Source organism: Callithrix jacchus, chromosome 19 (genome assembly GCF_049354715.1).
Source record: "Callithrix jacchus isolate 240 chromosome 19, calJac240_pri, whole genome shotgun sequence".
In the NCBI taxonomy this organism is placed as follows: Eukaryota; Metazoa; Chordata; class Mammalia; order Primates; family Cebidae; genus Callithrix; species Callithrix jacchus.
Genome location: NC_133520.1, coordinates 32737138 through 32753879, shown reverse-complemented (window position 1 = coordinate 32753879; position 16742 = coordinate 32737138). Strand labels below are relative to the sequence as shown.

Sequence of the window (16742 nt, the reverse complement as noted above, 5' to 3'; positions counted from 1 at the left end):
GTTCTCTCAAGTGTTCAAGACCCAACTTTCCCTATTCCTCTTCCTGCTCCAGTGAGATCTACCCTCAGCCTAATGCACACCTGGGGGAACCCCTCCACATGGCCTTGGTGGCACCCCAGACTTGCCTCTCTGGGCACTTTCGCAACACTCAATGAAGCTGGATTAGGCTCTCTGCCAGATTATAAGGAGCTGCCGGATCAGGGCTTCCCAGCCCTGGCTCCCGTGGCCTTCCTGGGGCTCCCGCCTCCTCCCGGGGCCTGAACTCAGTGTCCTCGTGTCAACCCGGCCCTGGACATGGGACACCAGTGCTTTTTCTCACACACTAGCCCAGCAGCCTGGATCTCCGAAATCTGGGAGGCACACAGTAAACACTGTTGGGACAGAAAGTATCCAGGCTTAAGTGAAGCTGTCTGGAGGGAGGGGAAGGGCGCTAGCTATGTACATTGGGAAATGGGAATCGTAGTTCTCTTTCTTCAGTAATGTAAATGCATTAAGCAGTTTTCAAGATGGACCACAGAAACAGCTGCCACTTGCAAGAAATATGTGCTCCACACCTGTGCTCCCAGTTGCACAAGAGATCTGTACCTCTGACCCTCCTCTCCCGAGGCAGGCAGCGTCTTTCCAGATTCGCAAAGAGCCCCTATTAGGATCCCCACAGCAGGCTGACAGGGAGGAAGGGGCCTTCTCATGCTAGCCATCTGCTCAGGAGTTGGAAAGACAATATAAGGTCACTCTTAGATGGAAGAAAAAAAAAGAAAAAGATTTGGGGGTTTCTATGCTTCCCTTTAGTAAAGCAGAGCAGCCCAGTCACCTGGGAACAATGGAGTCAGGTGTCAGTCCTCACTTGTCTATGGGTCTGGACAAGCAGGCCGAGGACCATGCAGAACACTGCTCCTGGGAGCAAGGTCTGGGCTTCCAGTGGTTCAGAGCCCAGCAGGCGAGTGTGGCCCCGGGGCTGGCAGGCCTGGGTGACTCAGCAGAGATGCTCCAATCTGCTGACTGCTACCCCGTGACTCTGATTTCAGCAGCCCTCTCCGGATAAAGAACGCTCAGATTCCCTTTGTCTACTCGTTCCCGATGGAAAGGGAGGTCAACCAGATTAGGATGGAGAGGAAAACCTATGGCCAGCTAAAATCCTTCAACCCGAGGAGGTTGTATGACTTTATGGTAAAGTTGGGAGAGAGGGAACCTGACATTCTCCATACCAAATCAACATTCCAGCAAGACCAGGCTGGAAAAATTATTCCAACTCTTAGTCCTGAAGTCGGAGGCTTCTCCCATTTAATTTTCCCAACTCAGCAGTAATAGCCCCGTGGGGCTGGTGGCTCTCTGCCTTCCTGGTGGGGATACGTGGGCAACAGGAAGCTGCTCACTCCAGCTCTGGATGTGTCATCACAGCTAACCCGGGTGCTCCCAGGTGGGCAAAGGGGTGGGGGAGGAAAAAGAGCCTACCTATCGGTTTAATTGGTGCCTGGGAGCCTAAGCGGCTTTTCTCCAGAGGGCAGGCACCACGTGCTTAGATACTGAATGGGGCACATGTGGGGCAGTATGGACCTGAGTCAGTTCGACAGGGGCACAGCAGGGTGACAAAACCCCTGTAGCAAGGCCCCAGCTGCCACATGGGAGATTCGAGGGGTAGAGCAAGCCCTCGGGAGCTTTAAAAGGCATTTTGCTTTACTACAAGGGGATTTCAGGTGCAAACTACCGAGAGACAAGGAAAGTCACTCACTCATCCTTTCAAGCAGCACCTACTCATCTCCAAGCAGCGAGGGCAAGCTGCCTATTATCAGCTGACAGCAGGTAGAGGCTTCCATGTGCCACCTGCTGTAGCCAGCAAGTTCTTCCTCCTGCCCTGAGCCTAAGGGCTACTCTCTTTCCTGGTGGAAACACTCCTCTCATCTAACCCTTGGCTTCTAGCCCCTTCCATTAGGGCCAGCCCTCAGTTCTGATGAAAACTACATCCTCCCCTCAGTGTCTGCCCTTCGGAGAACAAAGCCCTTTTGTCCAGGAAATGTCCTGCATCCTCCTCATCTCCTCGCACCCACAGATCCCAGTTGGGGCCCCAAGCCACCCTCTCATCTTGGGGCCTTCTCCATTCTCCATCCTCTGAATTCTCTAAGAACTCTAAGTACCCAAACGTTTACTTGTTCTGGCCTCTCCCACTGTCTCCATGGGGTCAGCACTCACCGGACCTTCACAATCCCCATCCCTGTTCCTGTTTCTCCACAGACAGAAGCAATCACAACCGGGAAAAACATTGCACTCAATTAAGTGCCCGGGCCCCAGTTGAAGCACCACTTGGCTACAGGCTTCTGGAGGCATCTCTGCCAGGGTTCACCTGTCCTCCTGCACAGGGCGCCCACACCCAGCCCCAGGGGCTCTCCCAGCATTTGGCAGCTGAAGGCTCCTCCCTTCTCCCACCCACAAACCATTCTCTATAGCTGGAGGAGAGCTCCCTCAGAGACCAGAGTGTAAGCACAGCCCACCTGACTAGCTGCAGAACAGGCTTCTTCCCATCCCCCAGCCCCGCCCCCCCCCCCCCCGCCCCCCGATGAAATTCTCTCCTTCCATCCACCAGGGGCCTCACCTGTGTGAGCACTGTTTCCCGAAGCCGTGCTGGCGACAATGTGCCGGGGGCTCTGAGGCCCCAGCTGTCTGCGGACTGTGTCAGGCCCCCGGGGTCACAGACCCTGGGCAGCACTGGGCTCGCTGCAGGAAGCCGGGGCCTGCGAGCAGGTGTGCCTGAGCTCCCAGGCTCTGCAGCCGCCATCTCCAGACTGAGGCACAGCCTGGGGATTAGGGGCGGATTGCTCTGGGAGATTTCCCCCTCCCCTGGGGCTCACGGGCTGCTCCTTCCCATCTGGCAGGAGACATGGAGGATCGCCGAGCACGGGAGGACCAGGCTCTGATGAGGTGCCCCTCCCCAAGTCCAGCTGTTCCACTGTGAGTTGTGGATAAGGATGCCCAGGTGTGACAGGCATCAACAAGGAGGGGTAAGGGGGGTGCCAATGGGGGATGTGCACGAGGACACATGACATGTGAACCCGCATCCTTCAACCACCCCAAAGACAGGCACTCCACCTCACCCCTCCCATCTCACAGAAATGCCTCCCATGATCAGAAGCCCCTTTCACAAACAGAGCAGTCTCATGGATTCAGAATGGAAGTGAGCCTCCCAGCCAGCCTTCCAGGATAGGGAGGAGCTCTCCAAAGCCAAGAAGACTGAAGTCTGGAGGGGGGATCCCTGGCAGATCTAACACAGCCAGTTCCACCCAGAGTCCTCTCCTCCCCCCCATGCTGCCCTGCCCATTGGCTTAAGGCACCATCACTTCCAAGGCAGCTTCTCTACTTCTTAGGGAATTCTTCTGCCCTGAGATCCTATCGCAGAACTCCACTCTCTGCCCTGGACACCACTGGCCACTTCTCTACTAGCTTCTGCTTCCCTGTCTCCGCCAGCATTGCCCAGGCAAAAATACCCAAAATAAAACACAGATGGCAAACTCACAGCAGTCTCTACCTCCTTGGACTTCATCTTGACAGTCCCAGCAGGAAATTCTGTGAGTGCCCAGCAGAGGGGGACAGAGGTCCACAGTTGAGGACAATAAGCAGTGAGCAGTGTGACCGGGTGGCCAGCTGAGTCCTGGGGCCTGCTGGGTCTCTCGAATGGCAGCTTCCCACAGCAGAACTGTCGTTCAGAAAGATGTGGATTCTGTACCCACTTGAGCCTGGCGAGGGACTCGGGCTTAAATATTGAGGGTCAACACACGTCACGTTGACTGGATAGTCCCAAATTCAAGAAGGCGTGAAGAGATAAGAGATAAGGGCCCAGTGCTATCTCCGGAGGCCAGTGCCAGGGCTTGCAGCCAAAATCACCCAAGATCAGGAGTCCCCATACCCTGGGCTCATGGAAACTACACAAATATTTGTGGTTGGCCAGTGATGTGGGGTTTCTGAGCACAGAAGCCCAGCAAAGCATATTACATAGGTCCCAGTTTCTGGGGCCAGCTCTGACCTATGCAGGGCCAGGGAACACTTCTGGCAGTTCCCCTACTTCTGCAAACGATCCCCCTCCTGTGATCGTTTTGACTTAATGTGTTGGCACCAAGCACTGTTCCTGCATAAGGGTTATTTGTAAACAGGTCTTATGCCCCTATTAAATGATAAGGAAGGCAGGGTCAGATCTTACACGTAGCATAAGACGGATCCTCGCTCGATAGTGGTATGGTAGAATGATGAAGTGAGCTCTCATTTAGCTGCCACGAAAGGCATGAAAGGCAGTCCATCCATTGCAGTTCTATCTCCGGTAGCAAAAGACAGTTTGGCCCTCTCACACTCAGGATATGCCTTCTCTGCCCGCTTCCTGCTGGGCCCCACCAAGCTAGGATTTTTTTTTTTTGAGACAGGATCTCACTCTGTTGCCCAGGCTGGAGTGCAGTGGCATGACCACGGCTCACTACAGCCTCAACCTCCCAAGCTCAAGCAATCTTCCTACCTCAGCCACCTGAATAGCTAGGACTACTGGTGTGTGCCACCATGTCCAATTTTTGTAGAGATGGGGTTTCACCATCATGCTGAGGCTGAACTTGAACTCCTGGGTACAAACCATCTGCTTCCCTCAGCCTCCCAAAGTTCTGGGATTTCAGGTGTAAGCCACTATGCCCAGTCCAAGCTGAGTTTAAACTTTTTCTTATTAAGTAGAGGAAGAGAAAGAGAAGGCAGTGGCAGCAGGAGACAGGAGGTGGGGAGGGGCTGTGTGAGCTGAGAGCCCTCGGTTCTCTCTGCATGGAAGGTCTCTCTCTGTGCTTCCTGGGATCAGGAGGGCTCAGAAGCAACAGAAAGAGTTTCCTGCAGGCCACATTGCACCACCAAAATGAACTGGGGAGAGCTGCCCCCAGCACAGGTACCTGGCAGTTCCCTAATAGGAGGTTTTAGCTCTACTCCAAGAGCAACTTACCCATCAGCACAATAACTGAACAGCAGGAAACCAGGGGTTCAGGAGTGAACCAATAGTTTGCTAGGAGAAAAAGAGCTAACAGGAACCAGGGAGATGTCTGCCAGGCAAGCTAGCAGGAGAGCAAGCCTTTTCTGAGGCTGCTTTTGTCTTTATACATGAGAAGTGCTCCCAAATCCGCCAAGGATGCAGAGCTTCCTGTGGTGGGGGTGGGAACAGAGAACCCAAAGCATGGTGGCATGGGGAGAAAGGCCCTGCACAGCCCTGGGCACAAGACTCACTTCCATGCTAAGTGACCTTGGTCAAGTCACTGTAGACGCTGAGACTGTTTCCACAAATGTGATGGGAGGAGTGTGTAAAGAGAGGGGGTTAAGGTGAATGTGTCTTGCAGGAAGATGTGCCAGAGCTGGGCTTGCTGGGCACCAGATGAGCCTTTCAGTGGCTCACAGAGTGCCTGGAAGTCAGAAGACCTGCTCTAAATCCTCATCCTGCTGCTTGCTAGCTATGTGGCCTCCATATCCTGTCTGTGCCACGTCACAACTGTGACAGGAGGCCGGAGCAACTACAAAGCAGCAGCCTGGATGAGGTGGCCTTACAGAATGAGACCAGTGGCATCGGGAGATGGAGGAGAGGGCGAATAAGCCAAGCCTCGGAGACTCTGTGCCACGAGTCTCACTTCTGGCTCCAAATGATGCATAGGACCATTATCTCCCAGGGACCTCATGCGAATGCATGACACTTGGTAAGTTTTATGGAAATAGGTAACTGGTCCTGGTCCTGAAGCTCCCTCGCTGGGGTGTATGTGCACATGCATACATAAACCACAAACCACAGCATTCCAGATAGTACCTGGAAGACTTGGTCTCAAACAGAGAAAGCCAAAGAAGTAGCTGCCACTGGGAGCGAAGTTAAGAGAGTGGCAGGCAGACCTGGGGAAAGCTGCCAAAGGCACTAACGCAGTGGGCTCTGAAAGGACACTGGTCACAAAGCAGCTCTTCTTTTGCAAAGAAAAGGAGCCGTGGAGTAAGCCGCATCACGGGCACTTACTGGTCAGTCTTCAACACCTCTGGGCCACCTCCTCTCTGGCCTGGCAGAGATGGAGACCACATCTCAGTGACAGAGTAATCACTATCAATTCACAGGATGGGCAGCTGAGCTGTGGCAGGGGATCTCTGGCTTCACTCTTTCCACCCTTCCAAGTTGAGCCTGAGATGGGGGTGACAGATGGGCTCTTGTCATCTTAGAAGGGTGGACTGGAAGAAAGCCCAGGTCCTGGGCACAGGCTCTTCTCTGCATGCCTGAAGGTCTCAGCCCTTTTACTGGGTTCCCCTTAGTTTAGTTTTTTCTTCCATATCCTTCTTCCTCTTCCCTTAATTTTATGCCATGCCCCTTCTTTAATACTGTTGAAATCTTAAACTTTTTATTTTCTCTTCCTTTGCCTTGTTGTTATTCTTCAGTTATCTCCCCGCTACCCTTTTAAAATCATCTTATTTTTCTTTCTTTTTCTTTTAGAGACAGGGTCTCATTCTTTCCCTTAAGCTGGAGTGCCATGGTATGATCATGGTTCAGTGCAGCCTCAAACTCTGGGGCTCAAGCAATTCTCTGCCTCGGCCTCCCAAGTAGCTGGGACTGCAGGTGCATGTCACCACACTCAACTAATTTTTTTTTTTTAAGAGAGACAAGGTCTCACTATGTTGCCCAAACTGGCCTTGAACTTCTTGCCTCAAGTGATCCTCCTGCCTTGGCCTCCCAAAGCACTGGAATTACAGGCATAAGCCACTGCACCTGGCCTACTTTGTTTTCTCTCAAAAAATAAAAATCACAAACCACACATTTTTAAGGCTGGGAAAGTACAGAAGTCACAGGCTTTGGGAGCAAAGAACCATGCTGAAAAGCCCACTGCACCTGGCCTACTTTGTTTTCTCTTAAAAAATAAAAATCACAAACCACACATTTTTAAGGCTGGGAAAGTACAGAAGTCACAGGCTTTGGGAGCAAAGAACCATGCTGAAAAGCAGCTACATTTAGTAGGTTAGAATACAAGGTGAGGCCTTAAAAAATCTCAGGCCCCAAATGTGCTGTGAAAATCTCCCAGTGAGGATTCCTCTTTGAAAGTCTGGCAGCTTCTTTGATGCTCACCAAGCCTGCTTGGAAATGGAGATTTGGAAAGCGGCCACTATTCAGAGATTCCCTCCCCAAGTATTTACTTTCAGACCCAGCCAGAAGGTGCATCTTCTTAGAAACACACATGACCAAAGAGCCCTGCTTCCCCCACCACCCCAGGAAAATGCGGGAAGAAGGATAACATCCTTCAGCGTGAACAGGAGCAACCAAGGCGGGCAGGCTTCCTAGGCGTGGGTAGGCACAGGTGTGTGAGCTGGGAAAGCAGACAGATCGGGCCAGAGTGGAGGAAGCTGCAGGCACCCACATTCACATACCAGGCCACCTTTCAGCTGCTTCCAGGGAGAGAACATGCCGTCTCTCCTGCTGGTCCTCTCCCTGTCTAATGCCATAGACACTCCTGTTTAGGCAGCCCTTCTTGGGCACAGACATGAGCCCACTTGTTGGGCAGTGAACAGAACCACTTACCTAGGTCATTTTTAGGCAAATCAAAATCTGTACCAGGCAGGTAGGAAAGACAGATGATTTCATGCCTTCACAGTCACTCTCCCTGGAGGAGGCTTTACTGGGAACAGGCCCAAGAGAAAGTGACCAGAAAGGAAGCGGCATCTCCTTTTTGGGCAACTTTTAGGAAGCAGAGCACCCTCTACCCCACCCTATTTGCCAGGAAGAATTTGGAATAATTCCTTTCTAAAAGCAGAGCAATGAAACACCAAATTCTGGTGCACTCCTGCTGACTCAAGGGCTCAGCACATACCATGAGCTGATGTGACTGAACAAGAAATGTGTGTGAACGCATTCTGCAAACTGTAGCATGCTGTTCAGCTGACTGTTGATGCCAGGAAGGCTTTCAAAGGACATGAGTACCACCTCTTGAGGGGAATGCCCATGAGCCACTGAGCCCCTGAGAAGTCAGTGGACAGACACAGGGCCCAGATTACATTTGGATCTGAGGCTACCTTCTGAGGCAATGAAGAAACCTTATATGATGAAGTTAATGTTACAGAGCACTTGTCTTTCCAGGGCAGGATTCACCTTTCCAGCTGCCCAAAGGAGGCCTCCTGGTCACAGTATCACCTTGGGTCTGATTCAGCTCCTGCTGAGCCTGCTGAATTATTAACTAGCTATGGACACTAGCCCAACTCTAGGGTCCCAGAGATGGGTTATCTGGAGAGCTGTAAGGAAGAGGAAAGGGAAAGGAAGAGTGAGAATTCCCAGAATCAGACCTGGAGGGAGATCAAAGAGGACAAGAGCAGCAGCGGGCAGGGGGCAGGGGGCAGGGGGCCTCTCAGTTGTCCTCGGAAAGATCTGGGAAACAGGCTAGGGGTGCAAGAGCATGTCCCTGGACAGAGAAGGGAGGTAGAAGGCTACCGTCCCCAGAAATGACACTCACTTCCCCAACTCCCTGCTGCAGCTCAGGGGAGCTTCTGGTGCCCTAGGAGCCTAGAAAGAACCCAATGGGGTATGTGCGTTCATTTGTGCTTCTATTTCAGAGCCCTCTGCCCTGTGAGGTATAAAGAGAAAGCCCAAAATATGCCTATAAAAAGAAGAGGCAGAAGCAGGGATCGGGTTAATGATACTGTATTTCCATTGCCTCATCTGGCACCAGAGGGGACCAGGGTCACGTTTCTCATCTCAGGGATGTGGCAGATCCAGGGAAGAATGTGCTGCGTAGCTGGGGAGACCTGAGCCAACTCCCATGACCCAGCCCACATCACCAGCACCGGCTCCTTGCCGTCTGGAACCCGATGACAGACAGCTTCTCTTGCTGACTGCTACCAGCCCTGGCATAGGGTTCTGACACCTGAACCCTGCGCACGCCTTCCCCTTGGGCAGCCCTGGCATGTGTCCCAGAGAGCTGAGGCCCAGCAGATACATGGCTAGCCTCTCTCTCCCATCTGTGTCTGCAGACAGAGAGCTTGTCTCCCACAAAGTTTTTGCCCAAGCTTAGGGACAAAGGGGTTAAGAAGGCATGACCTCGCTTCTTGGCTAGGTAACTTGGAAGTTATCTAATTTTGCCCCCTGTATCCTAGCGATTTCTGTACTCCTAGATGCCAAAGCTAATCTGGAGAATACTGGGTATTTTCTTTCTTTCCTTTTTTTAAATTTTCTGAGATGGAGTTTTGCTCTTGGTGCCCAGGCTGGAGAGTAATGGCATGATCTTGGCTCACTGCAACCTCCACCTCCCGGGTTCAAGAGATTCTCCTGCCTCAGCCTCTGGAGTAGCTGGAATTACAGGCGCCCACCACCACACCTGGCTAATTTTTGTATTTTTAGTAGAGACAGGGTTTCGCCATGTTGGTCAAACTGGTCTCAAACTCCTAACCTCAGGTGATCCACCTACCTCGCCTCCTAAAGTACCAGATTACAGGTGTGAGCCATGGTGCCTGGCAGATATTTTCAATCTAGAAAGAAAGTCAGTGGGTGTCAGTGGGGAAAAGATGTATAAAGGCTAATTCCAGAGGCCAGTGACCTGCTGGCTGATTCTGTCTGAAAAGTCAAGAGGACGCTGCAGCTTATGATCTCTGGTGTCAGAGCTTGAGGTCAGAAACAGAGTCCTCACTTTTGGCCCCTCTCCTAATTGGACATGACCACTATAAGGCAAAGGGCTTCACCTGAACATGTGGAATTCAAATCAGACTAAAGGAAGAAACTTCTCAGATCTCCAGACACAAAAGGATATACAGCGGTGCTGGGACCCTAAGGCCTCTGGGGAATAGGGGCTTTGAATCACTGAGACAGGGAGCAGCAATTCATGGCAAATCACACAGCTGCCCTGGCCTGCCCTGGTGGATGGCTCTCATCACAGGCATGGCCTTGAAAGGCTCCTCTGTGGCTGGTGGTCTGGCTGCCTCTGGCTCTCCCTCTGCCCAAGGGACCTTCCCATGCAGACAGGAAGAGAGAAGGGCAGAAGAGATGAGATGGGGTGGGGGAGTGGAACAGAGGAGGCAGTGGCCCTCCACCGCTCCTGGGTGTGAGGGACGGCAGGCTGGCAGAGGCTGGAGCACGTACGTGCATGGCTCTGTGACTCAGAAGATAGATGCATTCATGTGAACAGGCAGAGTGGCTCGGCTGGGCCCCTTCAGCCTCCCATGCAACTGGGCCTGCAAGCTCAGATACATCCAGGGCCCCCACACCCAGCTGGCGGAGTGGTCATATTTGGAAACCTCTCTCAGCAGAGCCCGCCCCACCCACCTCTGAACCAGCAGACTCCCAGACATAAACAAACCAAGGCCCCTGGTCAGCTGCCAAGATCTGTCTTCTTAGCAAGGTGGGGGGGCCTCACCCACCATCCTTCATAGTAAACATGGGTGCTTATTTATGCTGGGGCAGAGAAGAAATCTTGGATAAATCTGGTATGGGAGTGGACAGAGAGCACAGGGCGTTCAGAGTCTGCTCTAGCCTAGGTAACAGGCTGAATACTGGCTTCCCTGTCTGGGGCCTGGAGATAACACCTCCATGAGGCCACAGGGAAGCATCCAGTCAGGACGTTGTCATCATTCTACCCTCCTCACTTTACCTAGAGCATGACTGGGGAGATCCTGGCCCTCTCCTCCCTGCCTGCTCTCAAAGCCAGGACCTGTCCTGAGTTCTCCTGCCCCTAGCACTCCAGTCTCCTGAAGCCGTCCAGAAGCCCTCCCAGCTCTGCCCCATGCTGCTTCTCAGACACACTGCAGGAGGAGAAGGGGTGAGCACAACACAGTCAGGGGCTGGCTGGCTGTAAACCCAGCACTCCTGCACTGCGTCCCCTCCAGACACTCCATGCACAAGCCCAGGGTCAGCTGGGGAGAGGTTCTGAACAAGGTGAGAGGGAACTGATGCCTAACCAGACCCAGGAGAGATGAGAGAAGGGGAATTCAACCCTCTGACCCTATGTTTTCCAGGAACTGCTGTTCAAGAAAAGAAGAAGAGAAAGAAGAGGGTGGGGATCACATCTGTTTTCTGAAGAGCCACATGGCCCACCTCCATCTCTAGTCCCAGGGCTTCTGCTTCCCAGAGGTTAAGGCAACACACAGATGGGGACCCTGCCTTCTCTAATCACCTGCCAATGCCCAAGTGCACCCACAATTGATGACAATTTTTTGCCCAAGTGCACCCACAATTGATGTAAGACAGAGAGAGGAGTTACTTTTCTCTGTGTCACATACATAGAAGAAAGCAGAATGGCGAGGCTGAGATGAAAATTTTTTTTTTAATGGAGACAGGATCTCAGTCAGTCACCCAGGATGGAGTGCAATGGTACAATCACGGCTGACTGCAGCTTCAACCTCCTGGGCTCAAGTGATCTCCCCAACTCAGCCTCCCAAGCAGCTGGGACTACATGTGCACACTACCACACCCAGCTACAGGTGCACTACAACATGGTCTTACGGTGTTCCCAGGACAGTCTCAAACTCCTAAGCTCAAGTGATCCACCCATCTCAGCCTCTCAAAGTGCTAGGATTACAGGCAGGAGCGACCGCACCCAGCCAACAATGTTTTGTTTTTGTTTTTGTTTTTAAACAGGAAAATAATTGAAGGCACAACCTCAGACAACTAAGTGGATCTAGCAGGAACAAGCAACAGCCAATTACTATCACCAAGGCTGAGCTGCTTCCCTGGACCACGAGCTCCTATCTGTCCCCTGTCACATCCTGATCCCCTTGGGGCTGGAGTCCCCCACTTTCTTGGGGTGGAGCTGGGGTGAGCCTCTCCAGGACAGCTGAGGAACTTTAGCTGCCTCCAGGGTGTTTCAGTAACTCAACCCTGACAGGGCTGCTCTGGTCCGAAAGCCAGCTGGTGAATTCTAAACAATGGCAAGGGGTGTGGGGAGTGGGGGAGGCTTATGAATTAAAAATAGATGCTAGTAACCACCAGGGATCTTGCAGAGAGCATGTGGGGCTGTGTTTACTAGGAAGAGAAGAATACCTCCTATTCATGCCCAGAGATCAGGGCAGAACCACTACTGCTTCTCACACCAGCCCAGGGCCTCTGGGTCTGCGGAGTCAGCTGACAGTAGGGTTTGCTGATGGCTGGAAGATCCCTTTCCTCTGTGAAAGAGAAGCACCTTTCTCTCCTCAGGACCCCCAGGGCCACACCCATTCCTGGAGAGACAGCTCCCGATCTGGAATGCTAATGTAACTGAAGGGGAAATAGCAACCAAGAGATAAAATCATTCTCCTCGGCTGAGGCAAACCTGCTCTCCATAGACTTTGCATAAAATGGTCCCCAGCCGGATTCAGTGACATCACATCTCAGGTGAGCCTTGGGTACAGACTAGTATCCCTTTTCTCCCTGCTGTGACCTAGCTGGCTGCCCTAGGCAAGCAATCTCTTGATTCCTCTAGGCCTTAGTCTATTCATCTGTAAAACAGAGACACCTGCTTTGCCAACTTCACAGTATGTTATAAAGATCAACCAGGCCATACATCTAACAAAGCCGAGGGTTCTAAAGATGGACATAAAATAGTCACAAGAACAACTATTTCCCCCATTATCACCCTGAACCCAGGGAACTTGTCCCCTCGTCAGGTCACCCAAAGTCTCTGGGTCTGGTCTTCCAAAAGCAGCAAAAAAAGAGTTCCTCCCTCCCACCTGGATATCTTGAGCACAGTGAGCCACGTGGCAGAGCCCCACAGAGAAGCTCCCCAGCTAATGAGCCTGCCCTGCTCCCCCCAGGCCCCTGCAAACATCAACATTCCTTCACCAGCTCCCCACAGTACCCACTGCCCATACCAACATCTTCCCCCTTCTCAGGTGGTCTTCATGGGGGCCCTAGGCAACCAGAGACGCAAGGTTCACGTCTTCCCTCCTCATAAAATCGCTGCATACCAGAGACTCCTGCTTGACAGGATTTTTCTAATTTGATTTTTTAAATGTATTCATTGACTCACCCATGAGAGGTGGGCCTGGCTGCCTCTACACGCAGAGTGCCTGTTCAGTGAGGGCTGAACAACCTGGTTCATTCTGCTGGGCTCCTCCAGCTCTCAATTTCACAAAGCCACGCCACCCTTTTAGCCAAAGCATGCAGAGCTCCTCACTCTGAGAACAGACTTCTCCCCAGTGGAGGCTGGGCTTGCAAATGGTTCAGTCCCATCATTTTAAATACTATCTATATGCTGACAACTCCCAAATTTATGCCTCTAGCTTGGATCTCTCCCCAGAACTCCAGACTCGTACAGCTGACTGCTTATTTGCCATTTCCACGTGGATGTTTAATAGTCACTTCAAACTGAACCTAGCTCTGATTTCTGCCCCCCACCCCCATCCCTTGCCAGGTACTCATTCCATTTGCATCTTCCTTGACTCAGATAATAGCCATTTCTTCTTTCCGGCTGCCAGGCTGCAAATCTGTGAGCCACATTTAACTCCTCCCTTTCTGTCATGCCCATATAAAATCATCAGAAACCTTTGTGACTTGATCTTTGAAGCCAATCCAGAATCCAGCTACTCTGCTCCACCCCCAGAGTAGTTCAACAGCTTCTGAACCAGATGCTCTGCTCACACCTGGTTCACAGCACTTTGGGAGGCTGAGGAAGCTGGACCACCTGAGGTCAGGAGTTTGAGACCAGCCTGGCCAACATGGCGAAACCCCATCTCTACTAAAAATATAAATATTAGCTGAACAAGGTGGTGGGCACCTGTAATCCCAGCTACTCGGAAGGCTGAGGCACGAGAATAGCTTGAACCCAGGAGGTGGAGGTTGCAGTGAGCCGAGATGGATGACAGAGCAAGACTCCGTCTCAAAAGAAAAAAAAATTGGGATATCATCACCTGGCTTAGCTATCTCACAGGATGGCTTTAATGAATTCATGAAACAATGTCTACAAAAGCACTTTCTATGCTGGAAAAGTGAAAGACCAAACCTGAGCTGCTATACAGTGCCGGGCACAAGGCATACACACAAATGCCTGTTGAATGAATGAACATCCAAACATTTTCAAATGTCAACATGCACAAAAACTTGAGAAACAGTCTGTGTTGACGAGAAGACAATTTAAAATCGTGTGTGGAGACAGGTCTGCTCTGGTGATCATTTAAGGTAAAAAGAGCTTTACACCAGAGTTTCCCTTGGAACTTTGATGCTGGAAAACCCACAAGGCCTCACATCCCCCAAATGTAGAACTGTTTGGTCTTCATCATGTCTCCTACTCTCACTTCCACTTGAGCCATCTTCTCTTTCATCTGCCCTCCCACTGGCCCTTCCAGATTCTTCCTTCCACAACAAACAAGCTGCCTCCGGGCTTTTACTGCAGCTCCACCTGCTCTGGAACCCTCATTCATCGCAGTGACCTTTTCTTGCTCTTTCTCCCTCATTTCGGCCATGTGGAGATGGGACCTGCATTCGACTGCACTCAGTGTTGCTTCAGCCCAGCCTCCTTGGAGGTCCCTGCCATTCCACTCTTTTTCCCCAGCCTCCAGTCATCAAAGCCACCTGCTGCCCTCCTTCCTGACCACTGCCCTGGGGGGCATCTCCAGGTCATATGGACAGCTCATCCCACAACCTAACCTCTCAGCTCTCCCCACTGCAAATTATCTTTCCATTCATTCCTTGTCTGCCATGCTCTATGAGTATATTCTGCCCTTTGTCTTCCCCATCCCACCCCCAAGTCGTACACTCCCATGTCCTCTCCTGTCTCTCTCACTCCTCTTTATTCTTAATGCACCTGCTCCCCCACTCCCTCAGTACCCTCATCTCCTTTTCTCCACATTCAGCCTTCTCCTATCCCCACCTCCTTCTCTACCAGCCAAGGTTTCAAGGTCCAACCCTTTGAGCATTCTCTGACCCCCCCAACTCCGTTGTCACCCTTGACCTTTCAACATGCCCTCCCAGCAACCCCCAACCCTGGATTAGCCTGATAATCCTGCAGCTGTGTTCCTACCCTATGGCTAGGACCACTAGAGAGAAAATAAATCACAACTGCTAGGCTGCTGCCAGCACAAATTACAAGCCTCTACAACACCAGACAGGTCACCCGTGAGTTCCTGCTCAGAGCCTTGCTCTGCCCCAAGCCAAAACCTTTACTGCCCTCCTCCAGCCAGTCCTTCCACCTCCCCCACTACTCTCAATAAACAGTTGTTTGTACCTTTGCTTTCTTCCTCCATAGAAAATAAAAACAAAGTAAGAATTCATTTCTGCCTGACAGAGGTGACTCTTTGTGACCGAGAATGATGCTGAATTCTGGATCTCACACCCTCTCACCTACTCACTGACATCACCCCAATGAGAATTCCCCTTCCTCACTGCTATCTTTGATCTCTCCCTAATAGGGCCCTCTCCAGCCACATGGAAGTGTACTCAGGCGCTTCCCAACTTAAAAAAGCCAACAAAAACCAGACTGCCTCCACCTGATGTCCTCCCTCTTTACAGCCAAGCTACACACCTGACTCCACTTCCACCGTCTCCTTAATCCACTGAAACTGGCTTCAGTCACGGTTCCCAATGGCAGCCACTGCTTGCTACTGCCTGTGCACATTTCCAAACCCAGATGTGACCTGCTCCTTCTATGCATTTCACTCTGATTACTTCCTCCTCCTTCAAGCTCCTTTTCCTTTTGCTCTGCTGCAAGTTCACTTCCACACATCTGACTCCTCTCTCTCAGGCTCCTGGTGCTTGGCCTGTCACTTACATGTCAGTTGGATCTGTCCATGGCCTCCTTCTCATTCAACACATCCTCCTTTGAAGATCTCACTCACACCCATGATTTCAACCTCAGTGCCAGCTCCCAGAGCACTGGCCCTGGCCCAGGCCCCTACTCCACAGACCCAACTGCCATCTGGTCCTCCCTAGTTGGACAGCTCCCAAAGGCACTTGCAACTCAACAGGTCCAAAACTGAACTCATCACCCTTCCCACAAAACATGCCCTGTGATTCCTTAACTAGAGAATTCCCCATTTCTAAAGCCACTAAGCCTATAACCTTAGAATCATCCTCGACACCTCCCTTTCCTCTGTCTCCTATTTTGTTTCTCACCCACTACCTCTGACTTTCACTCTCAAACATTTTCTGCACATGGTGCCTTCTTTCCATCCACACTGCTGCAGCCTAGACTACTGCACTAGCTCTAAAACCTCCTTGACTCCAGTCCTGTGATCCCTTCCCAATCTACTTTTTTTTTTTTTGAGACGAGTCTCACTCTGTCTCCCAGGCTAGAGTGCAGTGGCGCGATCTTGACTCACTGCAACCTCTGCCTCCCGGGTTCAAGCGATTCTCCTGCCTCAGCCTCCCAAGTAGCTGGGAGTACAGGCACCCACCACCACGCCTGGCTAATTTTCGTACTTTTAGTAGAGACGGGGTTTTACCATGTTGGCCAGGGTGATCTCGAACTCCTGACCTCAAAGTGATCCACCTGCCTCCCAAAGTGCTGGGATTACAGGTGTGAACCACCACGCCTGGCCCCAATCTACTCTTTATATTGGGATCCAGAGGGATCTCATCCTGCCAGTTTCCTGCCTAGCACCCTTTGATAGCTTCACACTACTCCCAGACTCAACATGGCAAGGCCTTTTGTGATGTGGCCTCTGCCTACCTGTCAAACCCCAAAAGTGCTAGATGCTCTGGCTACAATGAACCTCTAGTAGCCCACAGCACCTGATTGAGTGCTTTTGTACATACTATGCCCTCCCTTCCCCCTACCCCTCTCCCAGTTCTTCCCTGGCTAAATTATTCAGCTCAACAGTTTCGTTTCCTC

General features: G+C 51.7%; 1 protein-coding gene across 5 annotated transcripts in view; it reads right to left on the bottom strand.

The window, feature by feature from the left end:
* Positions 1–16742, bottom strand: part of TMCC2 (transmembrane and coiled-coil domain family 2) — a 45439-nt gene that overhangs the window by 13281 nt on the left and 15416 nt on the right. The window contains exon 1 of one of the 5 annotated variants that reach the window (XM_035280496.3): positions 3506–3721. The exons of 3 other annotated variants lie outside the window; for them this stretch is intronic. In XM_035280496.3, coding sequence (XP_035136387.1) covers positions 3506–3532 — 27 coding nt within the window. In that variant the 5' untranslated portion in view covers positions 3533–3721. Of the gene's footprint in view, positions 1–2587; positions 2780–3505; positions 3722–16742 lie in introns of those variants that run through there. One more of the 5 variants, XM_035280495.3, reaches the window with a different exon arrangement.